The sequence below is a fragment of the Kogia breviceps genome, chromosome 3 (genome assembly GCF_026419965.1).
Source record: "Kogia breviceps isolate mKogBre1 chromosome 3, mKogBre1 haplotype 1, whole genome shotgun sequence".
NCBI classification, from domain to species: domain Eukaryota; kingdom Metazoa; phylum Chordata; class Mammalia; order Artiodactyla; family Physeteridae; genus Kogia; species Kogia breviceps.
In genome coordinates this window covers 38,174,900-38,200,664 of record NC_081312.1, presented here as the reverse complement: position 1 = coordinate 38,200,664, position 25,765 = coordinate 38,174,900, and the positions used below count along the sequence as shown (strand labels likewise).

The 25,765-nt window shown below is 38.0% G+C and overlaps 1 protein-coding gene across 3 annotated transcripts in view; it reads right to left on the bottom strand.

The window, feature by feature from the left end:
* Positions 1-25,765, bottom strand: part of PPP2R5E (protein phosphatase 2 regulatory subunit B'epsilon) — a 159,243-nt gene that overhangs the window by 17,892 nt on the left and 115,586 nt on the right. For all 3 annotated transcript variants that reach the window (XM_059059079.2, XM_059059081.2, XM_059059080.2), the window contains exons 4-7: positions 22,171-22,272; positions 16,019-16,111; positions 707-837; positions 474-533 (exon numbers count right to left, since the gene is read on the bottom strand). In XM_059059079.2, coding sequence (XP_058915062.1) covers positions 474-533; positions 707-837; positions 16,019-16,111; positions 22,171-22,272 — 386 coding nt within the window. The remainder of the gene's footprint in view (positions 1-473; positions 534-706; positions 838-16,018; positions 16,112-22,170; positions 22,273-25,765) is intronic.

Here is a 25,765-nt window from a genome sequence, read left to right as displayed (position 1 = left end):
TTAGCTCTCTTGTGTGTAGAAACCCATACAACAGCTGTCTCTTTCCAATTCATTCCACTACTCCAGGCAGCAGCTGTTCAAGAACTTCACCTGGGTACATGGACCTTTTGAAAATGGCCATCTTTCTAACTTATTATAAACTTACTTTCAAAAATTATGGCAGAGGAGAGGTAGCCTAGAAACAATACTGACAAGAATAAGATGGTTTGAAGTAACTGGCCTGACTGCAATTAGATGAATAATGAATAACTGTTAGCTCTTTCAGTCATTCAAAAAAAATAGCAATTCATAATTATGGAACAAGGGAAACACAAAACTGTGTCTTGTAGAGTCAGCTGGGAAACATGCTATAAGCACAGATGAGACCCGATGTACATACAAGCAAGGGATTTGGGGTAGCATTTCCCTGTGCCACCTGAACCTGTCACAACGACATTCACCTGAGATTATCAATTAGATAAAAATGTGCTTACCTTCCTAATATTTCCAGCAGTTCAGCTACACCATTGAAGTGTTCTGTTTCATAAACAAACCTAAAAAGAGAGAGGAAAGAAGAGGGGAGGGGAGGGGAGGAGAGGAGAGAAAAGAAAAAGAAAAAGAAAAAGAAAAAAATGTCAATACACTATGGTCAAATATTTGAGGTTTACTTAATACTTCTATAAAACCACCAACTTTGCTTCTCCTTCTCCCCCCACCCTCCACTTACCTTAGAAAAATATTGTTAATCTGTTTTCGGATAAATGCTCTAAGACCAAGAAACTTGCCATAAATTCTGTGTAAGACTGTTTTTAAGTAGTCCCGTTCCCGTGGGTCTTCGCTGTCAAACAGCTCCAAAAGCTGTTGCAAATAAAAGACAGTGTAGCTGTCAAAAGCAGTTTCAGAAAAGTATTTAGGAATTCTGCCACTCATTATTTAAAATCCCTTCCTTCCTTCCTTCCTTTCTCCCTCCCTCCTTTCCTCCCTCCCTTCCTTCTTTTCTCCCTCCCTCCCTCCCTTCCTTCCTTCCTCAAAAAACTATTGAAAATCTATTATGTGCCCGGCACAGTGCTAGTCTTTGGGAATACAGTGATAAATAAGTCAGACAAGGGTAGCTTATACTCTAGAGAAGATATACACAATAATAACAATCATAACAATAATCATAATAATAGGAACACATACACAGAACTTAGTGTGATCATCAAGCAATTTTCTAAGCAATCTATTTATATTAATACTCCCTATGAGGTAGTCTTACTCCCATTTTTCAGAAGAGGAAATTGGGGCACAGAGATGCTAAGTAACTTGCCCATGGTCTCAAGCAGTAGAGCTGGGATTTGAACCCAAGCAGTTGAGACCCTAGAGTCCATTACCTCAATCACCACAATTCTATACAATAAGCCATCTACTGAGCTTATGTTCCAAATATATAGTTAAGCTCTCAGCTCTGCCAGAGCATTCAAGTAAATTTAGATAACCCACATCAAAGCAAACATCAAAGTTCCCAACAATACTGGCAATGTTCTCTTTCTAGACCCTGGCTCTTATTACATGGGTGTGTTCACCACTGAGGTAAACACTTACGATTTCCATATGCATGTTATACATGAGTAACATTATTTTTAAGTTCCCAAGCATTTGTAATCTAAAGGCAATAACTGAATCCTGATAAGATCACATCTTACCAGAATTGAAAACATATGTCAACACAAAAACTTGTACATGAATGTTCACTGCAGCATGATTCATAATAGCCAAAAAGTGGAAATAACCCAAATGCCCATCAACTGCTGCAAAGTGTGCTTGCAATGGAATATTATTCAGCCATAAAAAGGAATGGAGTACAAAAATATGTTACCGCATGGATGAACCTCTCAAACATCATGTCAGGCGAAAGAAGCCAGACACAAACAGGCCACATATTGTATGATTACATTTATATCAAATATCCAGAATAGGCAAATCCATAGAGACAGAAAGCAGAATGAGAAGTGACTGCTAATGAGTATGGTGTGTCTTTGAGAAATGATAAAAAGTGTTCTGCAATTATATAACAGTGATGGTTACACAACTCTGTGGCATATATTAAAAAACATCAAACTGTAAACTTTAAAAGGCTGAATTTGATGGTATATGAATTATATCTCAATAAGGCTGCTATTTTTTTTTTTTTAAACAATAGTGGGCAGATTCCTCTAGCTGAAGAACAAACTTGGAGACTGGTTTGAATTTTACTGAGTTCTTCATACCTTCATTATCACTGCAATAAAACAAAACTCATAGTTCTAATGTTGACTTTATAGCAAAACATTTCAAGAGCATATAGATAGCATCCAAATGGAGAGACTACCTTAATTACCAAAAAAAGCTATCAAGACAGACTAAAGCATGATTTCAGGTGATTAAAACTGAGGCTGAGACCAACAGCAGAAGAACTCAGTGGGCAGTAATCAAATAAATCATCTACTTTGGTGCTTTTCTTTGAACAAAAGACAGAGTTACAGACAAAAAATATATATATATATCCCTTTACATAATGGCAGAAAGCACAAACTGAAGAATGGTCTTCAAAACTGGGCAGTGAGACAGACAAAATTTTTGACTGTACAATGTCATGCATACATTCAAAAAATGAATATTTCAAATGAGTATGTCGCCAGTCACCGGGCAAGATGTCAGGGATACAATGATGAGCAACACTGCTTTTACAGAGCCTAACACAATGAGGCATATAGGGAAATAAGCAGCATGGTAAGTGGCTCAGGATACTATATAAATACATAGCAGACACATCTACTCTATTTGGGAGAAGTGGAGTGATCAGGAAAGGCTGCTATAGGAAGTGACATCCATGAAGAAGTTAGGGGTTAGAGATGAAGGAAGTGTTCACGGCAGATATTCAATAACACATACCTTCAGAAGCAGCCTATCTAAACAGAAGATGTGGTTAAAATACCTGCCATCTCTCTGCCTACTTTGTCATGCAATCAATCAACCAGTCAATCAGTCAATCTCTGCACGCACCAGGGATTGTCCTCTTTGCTGCGCGCGTGCACACGTGCACATACACACGAACAAACTTGGGAGTCCACAGGAAAGCAATGAGCAAGTCAACTACACATTTCCACAAGAAACGGTCTAAGAAAGAAAGATGTGAACACTATGGGCAAAAAAGGCCCCGCCGGCTCAGTATCTCTTACCTAATGCCTGCATAAAATGACAGAAGATTTCTAACCTACTCACTCCATTCCTTGTTAATAGAAATAATTAACCTTTGAGTTCTATTTTTTTAGTTGGTTTCTATTTTCAAGTGTTGTAAAAGGGCTTAATGAGTAATTTGCAACTAACTAGGAAAAAGTTGGGGGGGGTGTACTTTTAGCAAAACTTGAATCAACCATGCTTATGTACTGTTAATCTTTAAGAGTTTAATGAACACATAATAATTAAACAAAAATTATTTAACTAATGTTTCCATTAGGCCCTCAAAGAAAATGTATTACCAGGCACCTAACCTGAGTGAGTTTTAAAGCCACAAATATTATATATTCTATGTTCTCTTGAGAAAGATGAATTGCAGTATATAAACTACTTTTCTGCTGCTCTACAGAATACACTCTTGATGGTTTCATGATGTACGAGACAAAAGAAAAGGTAGAACAGTGCATAGGCCCAAAAAGAGGAGAGAGTGGGATAAGCTCTAATTTCCAAAACAAAGTAATATTTGTGTGCTTAGTCATATATACACTTCAAACACTTCCCACAGAAAAAAAGCAACGAAAAATATAATCCAGTATCTGTAAATGCCTAGGTAGACTATGCTCCCCCTACAATGTAACAGGCAACTTGTTGTCAAAGAAGCGAAGCTGGAGTTTCCAGGGTGATTACAGAGCGAAGACAGACCTGTCAACATGCTGTCTCCTAGTTTACAAAATCAGCCTTCCTGAAGCTAACAATCAGAGATGAACTGCCTATTGATTTAGCCAAATCACCTCCCCTGAACCTCATAATAAATCTACAGTGAAATTAAAAGGGCAAAATGAAAAGGTAGTTAGGGTCTTTCAGTTAGACTTGGAGGATTGAACCTCTCTCCTCTTGAACACTCCCTGAAGTGAGAGTAAAAAGAATAAAAATGGAAAATAATCCATGGGGCAGAAAGGATTGAAGAGCAGACTAGACAAATTTGCACATCTCTCAAAGATGGAAAGTAGATGGCAAGGGGTTTCCTCTTTCTCCACTCTGCTAAATGTTCTTCCATTCTGCCAGCAGGGAGGGACACCAACAAGAAGCAAGCCAGTTCACACCAGAGAACCCTTAAAAGGCATAAGAATTGAAGGCACCAGATGTATTTGATGTCAAGGGTGTGAGGAGCTAAAAGCAGGAGAACTGATTGAAAGCTTGGAGAAAGAGTAACAAGACCTCCCAGATCCTCTGTCCCATGCATGCAGTGTACTGAAGATGTAAAATCAAGGACTGGAGGGAATAAATGAGTAAGTCTCTAGTCTTGGGGACATCAGATATAGCTAAAGTAAAACAGTTATTGAAAATAATGGGATTTAATAAAATTCTGCATGCTGAAGGACATGACCTTTGCTAGGCCCTTCCCCAACTAAGCTCTCAATTCTGATTGAGGCAGGAGATTAGACGGTCCCTTTTTGGGGAAATTGACAGCCTCAAGAGGAAAACACCTGCAGATATACTAATATTTGAAGGTTTCTCAGTGAAACGGCAAGGCATCTGCCTAATGTGCCAAGTGTCTCCCACTTATGCGTACACACACACACACATACTCACACACACACTCACACTCACAGACACAGGTTCTAGGAGGCTTTTTTTGGACTAACATATAACTATGAATACTGTCAAAGAAAAGATAGAGACCAAAACAAACCATCATAAAGAACTCAGAGGAAATAGCCATACCGCAAGGAGCAGAAAAAAACTGCAAAAAAAGAGCCTATAACATCCCCAGAAATAAATAAATCTACTAGATACTTGAAACAAAATCAGAATGCTATTACAGATGAATATTCAGAAAATAAAATAGAGCTTTTGGAAATTCAAGATGTAACAGAAATAAAAGTTTCAGAAGGACTAGCGCAGTAAAATGAGCAAATCTATGCTGAAAGTATAACCAAACGATGAAGATTGTAACAGAAGAAAGAAGATAAGAAAACTAAAGGATCAATCCAAAAGGTCCAACACATGACTAACAGACATTTTAAATGGGTACAGAGACAGAAAAACAGAGAAAATAAAGAGAAGGAAATTATCTGAGAAATAATTCAATGTAATTTTCCAGGAAAAAAGGACATGAGTACATGAGTTTCAATATAGATGAGGGCCATTATGTCCTCTGCACAATAAATGAACAAAGACTCACAACAAAGCACAACACTCTGAAGTTTCCAGACATTGTGGACAAACAGTAGATCACAAAAGCTTACAGAGAAAACAGGTCACTATAAAGGATAAGGAATTTAGCTGGCACAGGCCTTCTCAACACCAACACTGAAAGCTAGAAGACAATAGAGCAATTCCTTAAAACTGCTGAGGGAGGATGGGCTCCAATCTAGAAATCCAAACCTAGCCAAAACATCAATCAAGTATGTGGGTAGAATAAAGCCATTTTCAGAGAAGCAGGTTCAAAAAATTTACATCCCATTCATGCTTTCTTAGGAAGCACTTAGAGTATGTATCCCACCAAAACGAAAGAGAGTAAACCAAGGAAATAAAGACATAGTGCAGAAAAGGTAAGTCCCAGGATGGCCACTGCAGATACAGCCTAGAGAAAGCAACCAGTGCTAACTAGAGCAGGATGATTGGAGCTCCAGAAAAAAGGCCTCCAAGAGAAAAATAAAAAAGACTAGTTATCAGAGTGGGCCAGACTGGAAAGAGTTGTATGGTGCTCTCAGAGAACTAAGGGATGAACTAATGATGACTACATAAGAAAGCAAGCAAGTGAAAAATAAGGCAACTACTAATTCTAGGGGGTAAAAAAAAAAAAAAAAAAAGCCCTACAAGAAAAGAAATGTAATTATAGCATAATGTGTGCCTTGGCTCTGAACAACATATATACATTCATACTAATGCAAACACTACAATTGGATTGAATTAAATTTTGTGACATAACTGCATTGGAAAGACATAAAGGAGGGAGATATAGAGGGAGACATGTAATGGCTTATAGTAGGAACAGATGAAAAAAATCAATAAACGGCAGTAAGAGTGCTATTTAGAAGTATGGAGATACATATGAGGAAACAGCTAGAAGACTTGAATGTGGTTACCTATAGGGAATGAGACTCTGGGTTGGGGAAGGATCAGGCAGGGCTTGCTATTTTTCTTTATAAACCATATGAGAAAAAGACTTGAAACAAAAAGCCCATTATCCTCTTCTACATAAAGAAGCAACTGCCCAGCACTATTTCATGTAAAGAAAGAGTAAATAATCAATGAAATTAGTATTCTCAATGTTTTAAACCAAACTAAAATCAGATCTCTACATGTCTGGCTTTGTTTTTCACTTAAGCTACTCTGCTAGGTGAAAAAAAATTACCTTCCTAATACCTTCACCTCGATCAAGTAATAAAGCACCTGGAGAAAATAGCCCAGAACCAAGAAAGAAGAGCCAGCAGCAGCCTGACTCCCATGAATCATAACAACTCAAGAGGACCAACAGGGGCTTCCCTGGTGGCGCAATGGTTGAGAGTCCGCCTGCCGATGCAGGGGACATGGGTTCGTGCCCCCGTCCGGGAAGATCCCACATGCCGTGGAGCAGCTGGGCCCATGAGCCATGGCCGCTGAGCCTGCGCGTCCTGAGCCTGTACTCCGCAACAGAAGAGGCCACCACAGTGACAGGCCGGCGTACAAAAAAAAATAAAAAAGAGGACCAACATATGAAATGAACTGACCTGTGGGCAACCACTGAGCAAGCACAGCATGGACAAGGGATCAAAAGGTTGCACATTATAAGCTTCTAGCAATTCTGACTTCAGGACCCCTATAATTCAGTATAAAAATTTCAAAGGTGTCAGTCATAACAAACATGAACAACTCTGCCAAGTCGCAGGCTTTTATTTCTCTCCTAATTTCAGCATTTTTCCTACAAAGTAGAGAAGTCCATTCTATTCTCCCTCAAGCATTTATTCCAACCGATTCAAGAAAACCCTGCAATTTAAAATTTTAATTTGGTCAGCATTTCAAGAAAGAGTTGTTATGGTACATAATGATGCACTTAGTGGGATACAGGCAGGGACTAGCTACATAATTTGTGGGCCCAGCGCAAAACGAAAACATACTGCTCCTTGTTCAAAAAATACTAAGAATTTCAAGACAGCAACAGCAAAGCATTAAACCATGAACAAGGTCCTTCTAAGCAAAGGGCCCTCCGCCCCTGCACGAGCTGCTTGCCTACCAAGCTGGCTCTGGATGCAGAAGTCAGAGCAGTACAGCCCTTTTTTAAGGTTTTTGAGTTATAGGTTGGACAGGATGGGATGGGGCAATTTATTGTTAACTGGTAATGTCTACCTGATAAAATTCCTGGTAGAAATAAACTCTCTAAAGTTTTATTTGCTATAGACTCTGAGAGAGAAATGTAAGCATTCTGACATATTCAAGGAACTTGTTTGGAAAATAGTTCTTTGTATTAGAGCTGAGATTCAAGGCCTCGTGAATTTTATTTCAGTTAAGAACCTAACACTTTTTCATGGGTTGGTTTTGTGTCATGTCCAATTTGTCTTCAGTTTTTAAAACACAATAACAAAAGGTCACTTTTAAGGACAGGCTGGATGATTTGCATAATTTGCATGATAATTACAGTACCTTTAAGCTAAATATAACCACAAATGTGAAGTACAAATTACTAACTAGCCATCTCCAGCAGTACATATGTTTATGGAGATACTTGAATAGTACATCTCTTAGCAACCACTGACTACTTTTCAGACTTGCAGAGTGGTTGAAAGCAGTCTTTAGAGATATGCTACTAAACTCTTACCAGACAATTCACCCAGTAACATAATTCAAGGTTTGGCAATTCATTTTTGGTCTTGGGGGAGGGAAGTGTCATAAAGAAACCATTTTCCCAACCACTCTAATGCAGATGAAAATTATCTTTACTGGGAATAGACAAGGTTGTTTCCAAAGCCTAGGCAAGTCAACACACTTATAGCTAAGCGACCTAAGTCTAAAATCAACATTACTATGGACACAAGGGCACTATTTAATCAATCTTTAATAAGTCTCTGACAGCTTCCTTATGTAAAGACTTAGATTAAGTACATAAGAAATGCTAAAGGTTATGTAAATCTAGATTTAACAAAAATTACTACAAAACTAGTCCATTCTGAAAGAAAAAAGAGCAAACCCTTCAAAGGTACAAGTCACTGACGATTTTGACTGGCCCATAAAAAAATCTAGATTTCCAGGTTCTCTTAAAAAAATCAGAAGAATCTAGCAACACTTGGCCCACTTAGCAATCAGCCAACAGTTAACAGGAACAGATTGGCAGCAGGGTCCAAGCTCTCTAGGTCACCACTGATCAATTCCTTTCTGTTACACCCAGACTACTTCATTATGTATCACTTGTCTGGCCTCTGTAAAGATTTGAATGCGCTTTCCCTGGTTCTTACACACTAAAAAGTACATGCTCCTGGCACTAATTAAACATTTACTTCTAACACTGATGGGAAGAAATCAGTTGGTGAAGTGGAACTGATGAGAATTCAAGAACAAGAGACCATATTTAACATCTTTAAAAATCCCAACAGCCCACGAAGAACCATATAAGCAGAGTCCAAAGGGTTTTTTGATTGTTTAGAATGGTAAAAGTTAGATTTCAAAAAATTGATAACATTCTAGGTAAGACATGACAGACTAACATCATGTAACTTCCTGGATTGAGGCTGTTCTAGAAAATAATGGTAAAGAAAGTTTTAAAAACAAGAACTGATCCTAATAAAAATAGTAGTGACGGCAGCAGTGTAACATTTACTGAACAGTTACTATTATCAGGAATTGTTCTTAGTGCTTACATATGTATACACTTATTAAATCTGCACAAGAACCTTACAACATAATTACCATCATATAATGGATATTTTACACCTACTTTCCAGATGAGGAAACTGAGGCATACAGCAGTTATATAACTTGCCCAAGGTCATGCACTAAAAAATGGTAGCGTCTGAATCCAAACCAGTCTATACACTTAACCACTAATCTATATTGCTTCATACTGAGGAATTAAAACGAGAGGTATTGAAAGAGGCCCTTGAGGCAACACAGGAAGCTTGCCACCGAGCTTCAGACTTTAAAAGGACATGCACAAATGATAAAAGGAAGGAAATACAAAAAAAATGTTAAGTATAAAAGAATGGCATAGGCTTATAAAAAATAGTCTTAGGAAGATTAATGCAAAAAATTGCTGAGTTTTACAAAAAATGCAAGGCAACAAAATGAGAATGTAGCTGTAACTGAAATATTTTGACTATTCTTATTGATTATAACATACATGTTCACTATTTTTTAAATGCAAAAAATAGAAATTAGAAAGTAAAGATCATCACACATAATCTTACACCCCATCAGACAATTAATAAAAACGTGGTGTATCTCCTTCCAAAATTTTTAGTGCAGAGACAAACATTCCTTTTCCCTAAAATAACAAGACTCAGGTTCAAAATATCATACTGTTCCATAATGTGCATGTTTCATTTATAAACAGATCATGTGTAGCTCTACCTCATTCTTTTAATAGACTGATGAATATTTCATTAAATGAATGTCCACAGTTTATTCAACCAACCCCTACTGAAGAACTTTTAAATTGTTTCCAATTTTCTAATAATCATTAACAATAATACATTCAATATCCTTATACATATTGCTTGGTGTACATACACATCTACTTCTCATGGAATTGCTCAGTCACAATCTGAGTCAATAGAATTCTATCAGATCTCCTCTTCAGAGCATTATACCAATTTAATATATATGTATGTAGGTAGGTATCTATCTTATCTATTTACTCATATATTTTTTATGAGTTTTATAGCATACTAAAAAGGGTGTTTTCCACCCAAGCCTCTACTATGTTCCAGTCTCCTGTACCCATACCATGCTGTTTTAATTAATGTACTTTTACAGTATGTTTTAATGTCTAATAAAGTATCACTATTTTCTTTTTCAAAAACTTTTTATTTCATGAACTCTGAAATTTTCAAATAGAGAAACTACTGAAATTTTAATTAGAACTGCACTAAATGTACAGATTAATTTGGAGAGTCTATGGGCATTTTTATGATGGCAAGTCTTCCCACCTAGGATTACATTATATTTCTAAATTTATTCAAGGCTTCTTTGCAAAATTTTTATTGTAAGTTTCACATAAATTTTTGTTTCAAAAGGTGGAAGTTTTAAAACTAATATTGGAATCAAGAAAAATAAGACATCCTACCAATGTGGACAGGTAGTATAATACGAGGATGTGAAAAGAGGAATTGATATTTAATGAGCAACTATTAGGCCCCATATATGCTACCAGCAGACACTTATACAAGTCATATTATTTTATCATCATAACAGCCTATTTTTTTGTAACTTATAAGAAAGACAACTGTTATTGGCATTTTACAGAAGAAAACACTGAGGCTCAGAATAGTCAATTATCTGCCCAAGTTTTCAGTACCTGTTTAAGACTGAAGGCAGGGAGCCTGTGTTTGTATCCATAGTGCCAATTCAATTAAGAAGATTTAACAGTTGTCAGTTTGGGGGTATATCTTATTTTACTGAACAGTATCTTACTTATTCTGTTATCCCCATGTCATGAATGAGGAAACTCGTGCTTGGTAGCAAGTGTATTAACTTGCTGAAAGTCACATTGCCGAGTAAGCAGAAAAGCCAGGGTTTGAATGCAGTTTCTTCTTATCCCACAGCTCATGTTCTTAGATCCTAAAATATACTTAGAGTACATAGGGGAGTAAGGATTCCAATCCAGAGCCTTCTAAGTTTCTCTCCACTACATCCTGTTAAAATAGCCCAATTCTTATTTTGCTTTTGGGGATGCAGGAATCAGAGTCAGAACAGACTGTAAAGAATACAGGTAGCTGCTACAGAAAGTAAGTGTAAATCTTGTGGCTAGAATAAATTATGTCCGATTAAATAAAAGTTCTGAGTTGAAAACTCTTTTTGAGATCTTTGAGAATCCACAGAGAATAAGAAATCTGCTCAAAGAAAAGGAAGAAAGTGAATGTCATCCTGATTTGCAAAAGGGAAAAGTATGAGGGTTCCCATGGCACAAGAAAACCAGGCTAGGACCAGGTAGCACCCTGGGAGTCCATGTGGTAGAGAAAAAAGAGGGAAAACTGAGGGTGTGCAAAATGAATGAGCTGACTAGATGGTACAGACATATGAAGGACCTGCCAGCTCAAGGACATTTAAGGCATGGTGGTCAGAGGAAGAGGACGGTAGGGTGGGATGGGGGATAACAGGATAGAATCTCAGCAATAACGCTCAAGCTCCAAAAGGCTCACCCATTGCCATCAGGTCTCAAGTCGGGACCAAAGCTCTTGAGGAAGGAAGCTTAGGAGAAGCAGGCAGGGGATTGAGTCCCCACTCCTAGGTGTTGGGGCAAACTTAGAGAAGGAAAAGGAATAGGAGGCCAACTTTACAGGTTACGAACATGAATGAACAGGGTAATTTGGAAGATGGCAGCTGATAGGCAACCAGAGCTTATCCCCAACATGAAAATTAGTGCACTGGTTAGTCACATGATTACATTCAAGTACCACTCAGTGGTGACATTAATTCCACCAATACCCTGCCTGATCCTTTCATAACTGATGCAGGCACTGAGGTGAGCCCTGGTCTAAAGGCTGAGTTCATCAACAGATCCAGCAGAGGGAAGATAAAGAAGGCAAAAAAGTTGAAAAAATGAGGCAGGGGCTGAAAACATAAAGCATAAGTAAATGAGCTTCACTATTTATACTTTATTACTTGTCTCTCACAAAACTTGGGGACAGATGATCAATGCCATGATTTCCAAGTACTTAGGGCAACATTACCAGTAAACCAATAGCAGCCCCCAGAAGTTCACTAATGCCCCGTGGCAGACAAATGGCGTTCCTTTTTATTTCTTTTTCTTTTTATTTATTATTATTCTTTTCAGCCGTGCCCGCGCTTGAGGGATCTTAGTTCTCTGACCAGGGATTGAACCCAGGCCCTTGGCAGTGAGAGTGCAGAGTCCTAACCACTGGAGAGCCAGGGAATTCTGGCATTCCTTTTATGATAAAGTTCCAAGGCCCACGGAGGAGGGGAATGCTGTAAACATGAAGTTCTGGCTTCTACCATCACATCTGACAAAGTCTCTACACTCTCTTTATAAACCAAAATTTTAAATGTGAGGATGAGGAAATCCTAGGGTAAATTTCTTTCTTTTTTTTTTTTTTTTTTTTTTTGTGGTACGTGGGCCTCTCACTGTTGTGGCCTCTCCCGTTGCGGAGCACAGGCTCCAGACGCGCAGGCTCAGCGGCCATGGCTCACGGGGCCAGCCGCTCCGCGGCATGTGGGATCTTCCCAGACCGGGGCACGAACCCGCGTCCCGTGCATCGGCAGACAGACTCTCAACCACTGCGCCACCAGGGAAGCCCTCTTTTTTTTTTTTTAAGATACTTTTTTAAAAAAAAAATATTTATTTATTTATTTAATTTTTGGCCGCGTTGGGTCTTCGTTGGTGTGCACAGGCTTTCTCTGGTTGCTGTGAGTGGGGGGGCTACTCTTCATTGTGCTGCACGGGCTTCTCATTGTGGTGGCTTCTCTTGTTGCGGAGCACGGGCTCTGGGTGCACGGGCTTCAGTAGTTGTGGCACGTGGGCTCAGCAGTTGTGGCTCGTGGGCTCCAGAGTGCAGGCTCAGTAGTTGTGGTGCATGGGCTTAGTTGCTCCGCAGCATGTGAGATCCTCCTGGACCAGGGGTCGAACCCATATCCCCTGCATTGGCAGGCATATTCTTAACCACTGTGCCACCAGGGAAGCCCCCATCCTAGGGTAAATTTCTAACCGGCTCAAGGAGGGAATCCAAACACTGTTATTAGTGAATCTGTGCTAAAATAAAGGGAAGTTGCTAAAGGCATGCCACAGGCTTCTATCCTGAGTCCTGGCTAGTTTAACAAGTTTAATCAATGGCTTCAATGAGACCAATCGTTAGTAATCACAGATGTGATTGGAAGGCACAGTGAATAAGGTGGATGACAGAATCAAGATCCAGAAAGACTTCAGAAGGCTGGGGAGATAAGATATTCCATAGGAATACACGTCAGATCCTACACGTAGATAAAAAAGCAAACTGTAAAATGAACAAGGGAAAATGAAAACGGGTTTATGACAGCATGTGTAAAACTAAATTAGAAGTCAGTTAAGACCACAAGCTTATTAGCCTAAGTTAACAGTGTCATGGAACAGCAAGAAGAGCTAATGAGACTTCCCCTTTAAGAACCCTAGCATCCAGACAAGGGAATGGAGACCCCCAACTCTAAGCTGCTCAGAGATTGACCAGGCTCAGGGCACTGTGTTCAGACATAGATGTCATCCTTGAAGACAAATGGACACGTTGAAGACCAAAAACTGACAAATGAGACAGGGTTGACAGAACTAAGGACTCAGTCTAGAGCAGAGAACACACACTGACAGCTAACAGGCTAGATCCAGAAGGCAGATGGCTTTAATTCATTCTGAACAGGATTTTAAAACTATCGGAAAATTTCACAAAAAACTGAATTTGGGAGAAAAAAATTTCTCTTGGAAAAAAAAAAAAAACTGTCTGGCAATAACTGAAGAAAGAGGTATAGTCAAAGCTCCCTTCAGTAGGAGCAGGTCTGCCTCCTATTGTCTGACATCTGGCCACCAGACTATTATAAATGAGCCTATAGGCATTTGAGTTGTAACTGCTGTTTTAGAGAAAAAGAGGCAAGAAGTAAATACAAAAGCTGAGTTCTAAGACCTGAAAGGTTATGCCTGGGCTAGTGATATACTAAGGGACTCTTCTGAAGAAATAAGGCCAAAAGGTATCAGGTACAGGGAGATTCAACATAAAAAATAACTTTCTAACAAAAATGGAACAATCTACCTGAGTATGTGGCCCTTCCTCACTGAAAAAGGGCAAGAAGAGGTCACCCCTCATCAGTGTCTCAAAGAAAACTGATTCACAGTGTAAAGAACTAGAAGAGACAACCCCAAATGTCCCTTCCAAGTCTGGGTTTCTCTGTTGTTTTAATTTTAGGAGCTTTATCAGTACCCATCGACCACCGAGAGTGCACTGACTGGGCCCTTTGCAGGATTTACTGTTTCCATGTCAACTAAACACAGTGTCTACTGTTGAATCATTATCTGATCCTCTCGGGCACTTTAATTTACCAAAAATGTAAGAGAAACTTGTTTTGCATCAGTGTTGAGAGATGGGGGCTACTCCTGCGTTGAAGTCATTCCAAGTTATGGTAAAGGGAATCACAAGGAGGCATCATGGTTTAATGGACAGAAAACCAGAATAGGAAATGTGCTGGGGAAACCTGGATAACTTTTCTAGACCTCAGATTTATTCACCTATAAAATGGGCACAAAACCTAGCCATGTCTCCTGTAGATCGCTGTATAAATCAAATTAAATAATGCATGTAAAGGTGCACTTGACAACTATACAGTGCTACAGAAATGCAAGGACTTTCCAATACAAACACAGACCTGTTATGTCTTGCTTTTATTTTGCCTGAAAGGCATTTTACCTACTTGGGATAAGGGTCTGGATCAATCTATTTCCCGGTGATCCATGAATCTACCTATTTATCTACTACCTCTCTAGCTATGTATCAAATCTCACTTTTCCAAGGCTTCTCAACCTAGTATGTCCAGAATTCTAAATGTATTAATTTAAGGAGGGGGAATGAGGTCATCACTGAGGTTATCAACCTTTATCCAAGGAAGGCATAGGAGATCAATTTTCTCCAAAGTAATGCTTTAAATTTGAAGTTCTGCATATTGGCTCACTAGGAGATATTTATTCTTTTCCACATAAGGCATCTCATCAATCACTCAGAAAGGAGTTACAACAATCCATACATCAGTTGGCTCAAGTACGCATTTTTATAGATGAACGTTAACAAGAGCAAGAAGATACTACCTAAATATTCAGGGCCATGAAAGTACCCAATTCCGGGGTAAAAATATATGATTTACAGTTATAAAATGTAGAATGACAAATCAAGAAAAGTACGTAGGCACCCTGAAAAGTTCCAAACAGGTAGGTGAGAGTTAATCTCTTCAAGGGAATCTTAAGGTGTTAAGCTGTGCTACTTCCTAGTTGTGAAAGCTCACCAGTACCCTGACTTTGATTATTTATTTATTTATTTATTTATTTATTTATTTATTTATTTTTTTTTTTGCGGTACGCGGGCCTCTCACTGTTGTGGCCTCTCCCTTTGCGGAGCACAGGCTCCGGACGCGCAGGCTCAGCGGCCATGGCTCACGGGCCCAGCCGCTCCGCGGCATGTGGGATCTTCCCGGACTGGGGCACGAACCCGTGTCCCCTACATCTGCAGGCGGATTCTCAACCACTGCGCCACCAGGGAAGCCCTGATTATTTATTAAAGCTTACCTATGCTCTAGACCATGCCTACTCAGTTTTAACAGATGTATGAAATAGTTTAAAATCCTTATGCAAAGAGAAGTTTTCAAGCTTACATAAAGATTCACACAAACTAGGGTTATACAAATGAAATTCCTTTATAATTAAACTTTAAGAAAGAAAACTGCAGGGATTTAGGCATTAGCATCCCTTGTTGTTTAAAATGTAATTAACTTCCAGAACAATAAATTAAAGAGGTACCTATTACTTTTAATGGGCAATAATGAAAACTAACTTATGTGTATATATTTGTTTACAGGGTGATATAACTGTCACTGTAAGATTTTGTAACAAACATCAAGAGAAAATGAGATAAAGTGTTATCGACTGAAAAACAAATACATGCAACCACAATAATGTGCTTACCTGTAATACAAATTTCTGATCTATGTATTTTTTGGCAATGCTGGGTTGGAATTCTTGGCTTTCCAAAAATCGTATGAAAAACTCATATACAAGCTGCAACAAATAGGTTATCGTTAATTTCAAAATATAAGTCAGAGAATAGTATCAAAAACCTTAAAAAGCTCTAATACTAAAATTGACAAGGGGTTTAGTAAGTTTTAATATCATTCAACTAGCAGTGCTAGCTTTTCTTGTAGCTCACAGCTGCTGTTATGATTTTTAACTTTTTAAATTTAAAATCTGGAAACACAGCCAAAGAGAGCAAATAAAAATCTCCCAAAATCTCACCATTAAGATTTAATCACTGTTAACACATTAATGTATAAAACTCCCAATTTTTCTCTATACTTCTACAATATACCAATGTACTATAAATATATATATATATATAAATAATATAGTTTTAAAACTACTTTTACCATCTAAACAATATATTGTGGACAATTTATGCCAACAATATCTAAGCCATCATTCTCAAGCTACAAGCAGTCCATTATACATATTTATAATGAATAATTCCAATACTCATAATTAATTTAACCAATATCCTATGCTTAGACACTTAAGTAGTTTTAAAATTACTTCTCTATTAAATTATGCCAGAATGTACATTATATAACATGCATCAGTGTGCACATGTTCAATTATTTCATGAGGAAATATTTCTAAAAGTAGAATTGTTAGATCAAAAGATATCCAAACATGTCAGGATTTTCAACATTCATTACCAATTTCCTTTTAGAGAGTTTATGGCAATAAACTCTAAGCAATATATGATGGTATATCAGGATATTCTCATCTGCAGAGTTAACCTCAAATAACCGTTTTGATAAACCATGGGGGATCACTGTTTACGCTCTTTGCAAAATAAATCTATGTTAAAGTATACATTAAATCCTGGTGTAGTATACAACAGTATATCAAAACCAGGACTTTCAAGAGACAGGTAGACACTGGGTTGAAAGCCTAGCTCTACCCCTTACTAACTGTGTGACCCTAGGCAAGTTAATTTCTCTAAAAGTCTGTTGCTTCAACTGTATAATGGGGATGATAATCCCTGAGATTAAATGTGATTTTTAATATATATATTGCCCTCTGCACAGTGATTAACACATATCACCACTGTCATTACTGTCATTATTGCCTAAAACAGCATTCTCAAACTTTTTAGTCTCACTCCTTTACACTGAAAAATTATTGAAGACTCAAAAAAGCTTTCTGTTTACATGAGATATATATATGAAAGTAGAAATGAAAATTGAGAAAATTTAATATATTTATTATTTTAGAACAATAAAATATATCACATGTTAACATAACTAACATATTTTTGTGAAAAACAAATTTATTTTCCAGAAAAGTTACTAGGAAGAGAAGCACTGTTTTTTATTTTTATAAATCTCTTTAACAGCTTATGAAAAGACAGAATTTTATCTGTCTCCATATTCAAACTGTCGTAATATACTGTTTTGGTTAAAGTATATAAAGAAAATCAAGCTTCACACAAATCTACTAGTATGAAAAAGGGAGAGTATGTTCATAGTTTTTTCACATAATTGTGGATACTTTTCTTTGATACTATACCAGAACTCGACAGTCATTTCTTGAAGAAAAGTTGCAGTTGTAGAATCTGAAACTGTATCAATGAATTTTTCATACCATTAAACTAAATTCCAATCATCTATCTTGCACTTTGGATGATCTTTACCCATGCATGACTGCCTAACATCATGCATTGGCCAATTGGAAAATACTGGTTCACTGAGTTATGGAGACTTTTCAAACGTTGACACATTTCATTACATAGCATCAATAAAAGTCACATTCCTTAATATCTCCAACTTTATCCAAAAAAAAGTCTTTAAGCTTTGGGGAGCTGTAAAGCTCAAGGTAACAGATAAAGGAAAGATACAGGTTTTCCAAAATTCTAATTCTAAATTTTTCTTCAATACTTTAATTTTATCAGTAGTAAAACAATTGTTTGTTTTTGTTTTAGAGAAAACATCCACCAACTACCCAAGTCGGAACAACCATAGTTTGTCAGGTATTCTTTCAAGTAAAAATGACACTTCATGAAAAAACAGCTAGTTTAGCTTGCAGCTCAAACAATCACACAAATGTTTTAGCACAAGACAACTATTCAGTATGCAGCAGATGTGCTTTATGCATACTTCCCATTTCATCATGAAGAATATTCTTTAATGTGTACTCAAAGGTCAATATTTAATAAAATTAATAATTTTTGCTGCTTCTTCAAGGACATTCTTGATTGAAATTGGCTTTTTTAAAAAAAAATTGTAAGTGCATGGCAGTGAAGAATACGAATACTAGACCAGTTGGGCACAACTGCTTTATTTGTGCTAACACAACAGCAATTTCAACCACCACTGCTTTTACAAATATTAGTGCAAATGTCAACACAGTGAAAGGAGCAAATAATACAGTATTATTATAAAACTACTTTTGACCTTGCAGGCCACTGACAATTAGATCTCAGGCCCCCCCTAAGGGTTTACAGATACCACTAACCTAAATGTGTCACATAGTGACCTTGTGACTTCAGACTCTTAACACTTAATATTAGGTATTCACGTTAGGATTTTACTTCTTTATAAAACTATGTTTTTCTCTCTGGAACTCTGAATTCAGAAGAAACTTCTTTCCCAGTGATCTGAACATTGCCAAGTTGTACTTCTAGTCATAATAATGCCTGAGTTCAAACACTCCCTAGAAGAATTGTTCTTTTTCCAATACACTGATCTTTCAACTCTTGGCTTTACAAACAGAATATCAGCCTTGTTCAAATAACCCATAAAAAGGGGTTTCATCTCTCTTTTGATTCCCACAAAGTGGAGAGATTCTCATCTTCCAGGTCTGACTTGTGGGCAAGCAGAACTTTCTGGTGGGATTGGCAAAATGTCCTCTCCCCTCTGGTCCCTTGAAAGCAGTTATGGTTTAAAAAATTTGATGGAAATACTTCAGACATATTAATTAATAAGCATAAATGTTCTCTACTTGAAGAGACAGATTTTACCTCAGAATCAAAAATCTCCCTTGAGTTTTTAAAGGGAAAGACTAGGGACTGTGGAGGATAAATTACTTTTCAAGGTCACATAAGTGAATTCTTCAAGGAACATGAGTAAAAAGACTTTAGTATTCTGGTTTTTCAGTCTCCAGTGTAAAGAATTAAAAACAATCCCTTAATTGTAAATGGAAGTCCTACAAAATCATATTCTACTAGAAAAACAGACCCAATTTCAAAAAATATGCAAAAACTAACCATGGTAACCATGGGATACCAGTTTAAAAGATACCAACGCAGATAATAGAAAAGATCAAATGACACACATACAGTAGACCTTTTGATATATGTGAACTAAATATTTGTAGATTTAATACATTTTCTTATTTTTAAATATCCTCAAAGATCCATGATTTGTTGTAATGAGTAATTCTATACGAGCCACAATTAAAATCAGTGTGCAGGAGCAGACAGTTAGTGAGGCAATGAGCTAGCCAACCACCCAACAACCATAATGTGATTTTGTTGTTCTCTACTATTGTCAGAGATTTGGTAATAAACACCGTGCTTCCCTGCAAAATGTGGGCCAGAATCAGCAGCACACTGCTAATGTTGGAGTTAGAAAAAGTGAAAAGGCTGAAGAAAGTGTTGTTTGGGTCTGGAAAAATCGATTGTTGGATCAATCGTAAAGTAAAATGTTGAATTTAGTGATGGGTCACCATGACATGAACGACCTGTCACAAACAGAAAAGAAGTTTTCTTAACCATTCAACGAGGGCTCTTGCCAGTACTAAAACCACTTATCAATGAAAATGGAAAGGTGACCGGTTCGTGGAGTCAGAATATACAAAGAAAACACAGAATTCATGAGACAAGTCAGGAGTCAGTACAAATACTTCCATAAAGCAAAAGATGGTGCCTTCTGACTTGGCCTTTGCTATGAATGAAGGTTGATTTGTGAATTTTAAGAGTAGATTTCTTTTTTTAAAATTAATTTTAATTTTATTGGAGTATAGTTGATTTATCATGTTATGTTAGTTTCAGGTATACAGCAAAGTGATTGTTATACATATTCATATATTCATTCTTTTCTCTTACAGGCTTCTTTACCTGATCCAGCCTATGTCATGTTTCCCCCCGAGCTAAAGAAGGGGAGAGAGGACTACAGGCTGAAACAAGATGTCAACACAGATAAAACCAGCCTGTTTTGGAATACAGTTTGTGACTTTAGATCCATTAAGGGTACAGGTCTCAGCATCACTCCTCACTGTTGCTTTGGTTTTAGGTGTTGCAGATGAACTAATTGTTAATGTTCCTGTAGTAAAGACACAGTATAAGCTCAAGATTTTTGGTGGCAGAATTCTGCTTTATAGCTTTAGAAATTAATTTAGACCCATATTTTATAGAGTCATTAAGCTTAGGAAGGATTAACTGAAATATTGAGTTAAATATTGAGTATGATAAAGTTTATCATACTTTAGGGGAAATTTATACCTATGGCGATCATGATCTAGAGTATTCAAAAAGCTCCTGCAAAAGGCAAGAATGGTCTACTCTCTCTTCTTCGGGATGTAGACAAGACAGCGAGTTGAAGCTTTGAAGACATCTCCTTCCCTGTCTTTTCAACCACAAGATACAGGACTTCTCTGAGAAAAGTATCTTTTTTGTTTGCTTTGTTTTTTAAATTTCTTCCAGACTATACTGCACTTCTGTGAACTGGTGCCAAGCATCAAGAATAAGACATGACAAAAAGTCCATCCATTCAAAACAGTAATTCCATTTTTGGGGGTTTTTTTTGGATTTTTTGTCACAATCTGGGATACACCATGAAAAGCACAAGTAGTTTTGCAAATTTCTTAGATTACAGATAGTATGTCTGGCACCTTATAAAAAAAATCAAGCATCTAAGATAGTAAATCAACTACAACGTTTTAACTAATTCACTCTGTATTTTGGCATTGGTAGCAGGAATACATACGTGTAACATGCCTAGGTTAAGAGTAGAGGAAACACAGCCCCTGAAAGCTCTCCACATAACTTGGGGAAAGAGCATTACATGTATATCTGCAGCAACCTTGAGCTGCCAAAGCAGGACAGGGAAAGCTGCAAATTTATGTCAATAATTCTGAAGTGGGGAAAAAAATAAACCCTTAGAATATCTCTAGGCCTTATCTCCCTGCTGCATAGTTTTCTGCCCCTCAGAAAGTCAACTAGTAACCGTGGCACACTTCTACAAAGATGCAGTGACTTCTGCCTTAGGGTGAAAATGGACAAGGTTATATTCCTTCTCTACCATCCCTTCCCTCCTCACTAGCTGTCACCCAGTTGCTGAGGACATTCTAACTGAATGGGAAAATGGCTTTGAGGTTCATTACACTCACATTTCCTTGTTCTACTCATTTGAGAAATGCTGGCCTTGAAAGAAGGCAGCCAGGAAAGAAGGATAGAAAAGGGCTGGTATGGATAAGTAAATACAATACAAATGGGCCTGGTGCTGGGAAAGGAGATGCAGGGGTGGTCCTAATCTGTCCTGGCACATGAGGATGATTGGAAAACATGGCCTTCTCAGTGCAAGAGTGCAAAATTGGCCTTTGCACAAGATTTTTCTCAGCTATTGCTCTTCCTTACAACACTGTGAAATAGCTATTGCAATTTGATTTTGCCCTTCCAGGCTAAAGAAACACATTCATGGTTATCATGAAGACAGGCATTCAAAGTCCCCCGGGTACGTAACTGCTGAAAATGAGGTATGTACTCTGTGACCTAATCACATCTAACTAATACTAATGTGAAAATAGTTCTGTTCTTGTTTGAGCTTCCAGCAGGAAGGATCACATAGAAGCTCTAATAAAAAACTGCTGGCTGAGCATGCAACCCAGGACGGCCCACCCTAAAGCATTATAATGCTTATTATTTTATTCTTTTGGCATCCTAATTATCAACAGTAAGAAACATAAAAAGCATTCTCTAGCTTTCCAGTAATGTACTCTAATTTGATTTCTTGGTGAATAAGGCCTTCAAGGAATTCCCATGCTAATCAGCTAATGAGTTAATGGATCTTTCTTTTATAACAAACGGTAGTTCAAAGTACCTGTAAGTGTGGCCATGATGCCTCAAGGGTAGGTTCATCTTCTTCTGGATCAAATTCATTGCTGTCACTAGGAGGGAGAGTTCTGAATATATTGCAAGACACCTAAAAATAAACAAGCAGCAGAGTTAGCTGGAATGGAATCACCTCCTCAGCAGCCTTACACAAGGTCTTTGCGGCCAGCAGAAGGGAACCCAGACGACAGACGACAGGAACACCACCAGACTGGAAGGAGAACTCTTTCTATAGGCTTTGAGGCCAGAACCACCTTCAGGAAAAGATGGAAAATAGCAGAGCAGCACCCTCTTGACCAGTACTTGTAGTCCTTATAAGGTCTTCCCCCCGCCAGGTACCTGTGATTTTATGCCTTCTATCAAAGCTTGTGCTTCGTTACTTACCAGTCAAGCGTGCTCCTAATTAATTAATCAGTTTACACTAAAATAGAAATAACTGCTAATGGGCTTCATGTATTTCCCTTCTCAGGCTTATTCATGATTTGCAAATTTACAGTGATACTAATAGTAAAATTTCAGGCATCTACAAAAAGCAAATCAGAAAAGATATTTCAGAACCTGAGTTCTTAAAATCATATCTAATATGTTCTCAGTTTGTTTACAAAATAATAACAATGCCCATGGTAAGATACATCTGTAATGCAAATTTCTATAGACCAGGTATTCCTTTACCATGGGAAATTTCCAGATTAAATCCTGGATGCTCAAAGAATGGCCATGAGTTGATAACTGTTGAAACTGGGCTATGAAGAGATGAGGATTCATTATACTATTCTACTATTTCTGCATATATTCCAAGATTTCTATTGTAAAATGCTTATTTTTAAAATGCTGTTGCTACCATTTTGTAGTAACCTACCCAGGGTTCCTTCCAATTTCTATTCTGTTTCTTGTTCCATTACTTATCTATCCTCTCCTAATAACCCAAATGTATCCTCAGATCTAAAAAATAAAACAGGGGTGGGGAGGGAATTCCCTGGTGGTCCAGTGGTTAGGACTCCGAGCTTTCACTGTGGAGGGCCCGGGTTCAATCCTTGGTTGGGGAACTAAGATCCTGCAAGCCGCCGCTGCGGGCCAGAAAAAAAAAACGGAGGCGCGGGGGGAGAGATTGCACCAGAAGCCTTTGCTGGACTTTCTGTATAAAGTAGAAAATACGAAGCTATGATATGTTGCTCTGAAAGAGGGGAAAGAAAGGCTTCTGGAGGCCCATATAATCTGAATGTGTTTACTCATTCAACAAATAATTATTAAGCACCCATTATGTGCACACACTGTTCTGGGCACTGGTACAATAGCAATGAACAAAGCAGATAAAAATCTGTGCCTTCTAAGAGTTCATATTCTAGTTAAAGTCATGATTATCCCTATTTTCTAGGTATGGAAATTGAGCCCAGATGTGTAAGCTCTGGAAAGAAGATTTGATTTTTATTCTAAGCGCAATGGGAAGCCACCAGTGGATCTAAACAGACAAGTGACATGGTTTGATTTTTACTTAAAAAAAAAAAAATCACTCTGGCAGCTATGTATAGAACAGACAGGAAGGGGACAAGTTAGAAGTCTGTGGAAGTGGCAAGACATGATGATGGCTAGCAGAGAAGACAGAAATGGACTCATTCAAAATACATTCTGGAGGTAGTATTTGCTGCTGGCTTGGATGTATGGGGTGAACGAAAGGAAAGATTAAAGGATGAGTCAGAGATATAAGGTCATTTACCAAAGATGGAGATGATTGGGAAAGGGAAGTTTTCTTTGTTTCCTTGCCTTGGTGGGGAGATCCAGAGATCCAGTTAGAAATATGTTAAAGGAGCAATATCCAGGAGCCAATCAGACACATGAATCTGTACCTCAGAGCTGGATAGGTCAGGACTGGAGACATACAGGGACTCATCAGCATGTAGATGATATTTAAAGCCATGGGAGTAAGGGATCTCCTTGGAAAGGAATATCCAACATTTAGAAACCAGACAGGAAAAAAAAAAGGCCAAGAAAGGCAAATGAAAAGGAGTAGGAAGGAGGTAGGAGAAAAAAACAGTAGAGTTTGGGGGTCTTAGGAGCTAGGAGAGAAGAGTGTCTTAAGAAGGAAAAAGAGGACGACAGCAGCAAATGTTTTTCTGAGGTGGACTAAGATGAGCACAGAGCAGCAATGAAGTAGGTACAATCATTCCCCAATTTACTGCTGAGGAACTAGAAGCATGGATGTTGAGATCTGAGGTTACCATTAGTAACCAGCAGTTATGACGGAACCCAGGATGTCAGGCTCCACTATCGTGTTCTAGAAAAATGGGCAGACTACCTCTTTTGTTTTGTTTTGTTTTGTTTTTTGCGGTACGCGGGCCTCTCACTGTTGTGGCCTCTCCCGTTGCGGAGCACAGGCTCCGGATGCGCAGGCTCAGCAGCCATGGCTCACGGGCCCAGCCGCTCCACGGCACATGGGATCTTCCTGGACCGGGGCACCAACCTGTGTCCCCTGCATCGGCAGGTGGACTCTCAACCACTGCACCACCAGGGAAGCCCAGACTACCTCTTTTGCTCTCTTTTAGCTTAGATGACTGAAAAAAAAAATTATCATATTAGAATATTTTTGCTATGGCTAATTACAGCATGCACAGTTATATTATTTTACTTTTGTCTCTTCCAATGATTATTAAAAATTATGTTTACAAAGAAACTGGTGACTTTTCAAATAACCATCAACCAATGACTTCTCTTCAACCAGCCAGTCATACTGTAATCAAAAGAGCGAAAATCTTTTAATTACTTGTTTCTGAACCTTCATTAAACTATATGTGTATTTCAGAAACTGAGTTGAGTTTTCATCCCAAGTGCATCATTTATATTTACTGTACTCTGTAACAAGTTTTATTTTCCTCTCCCAGGATGTGAAAGTAAACCAAGGAAGGAAGGGAGGCTGGAAGGACAACTATGCTTCAACAAAAATTAATTTAAAAAAAAGAGAGAGAGAGAGAAAAGAGGAGAGGGAGAGGGTGAGGGGAAGAGAGGAGAGGAGGGGAAGGGAGGGGAGGGGAGGGGAGGGGAGGGGAGGAGATGAATGTCTTCTGTAATTAAAAATCTGGGTAAAATGACACAATCTTCTGTTCCTCTGAACTCTGACACATTAACACTCTTATGGTGCCCATCATGGGCTGCAGCAAGTATTTGTTTACATATTTGTCTCTTCCTACTAATTAGGAATATGCAATGTCATATTCACATTTGTTTTCTTGGCACATATGGGGCATCGAATAAATGTTCACAAAATAAAGGTATGGATATATAATAAAACTGTATGTTTTGGTTTTGCTTTAACCAAATCTCAATTTAAATTTTTGAGTGATTTAAATAAACCTAGGTTATTTAACCTAAGATGTTTAACTCTGCACAGTGTTCTAAACCTCTCTTTTGGTCAAAGCTTCATCTCTCAATTATCATCACGTCAAAAGAATGTTGAATTGTGTAAATAATCCAAACAGCAAATAGTTTTAAAGGCATGTACATCTCACTTAGCCACACACTGCCATTTCTTCAGATCTGCCTTCCTTACAACGCTTTAGTATACTTCTAAACATTTAGTATATGTCTAAACA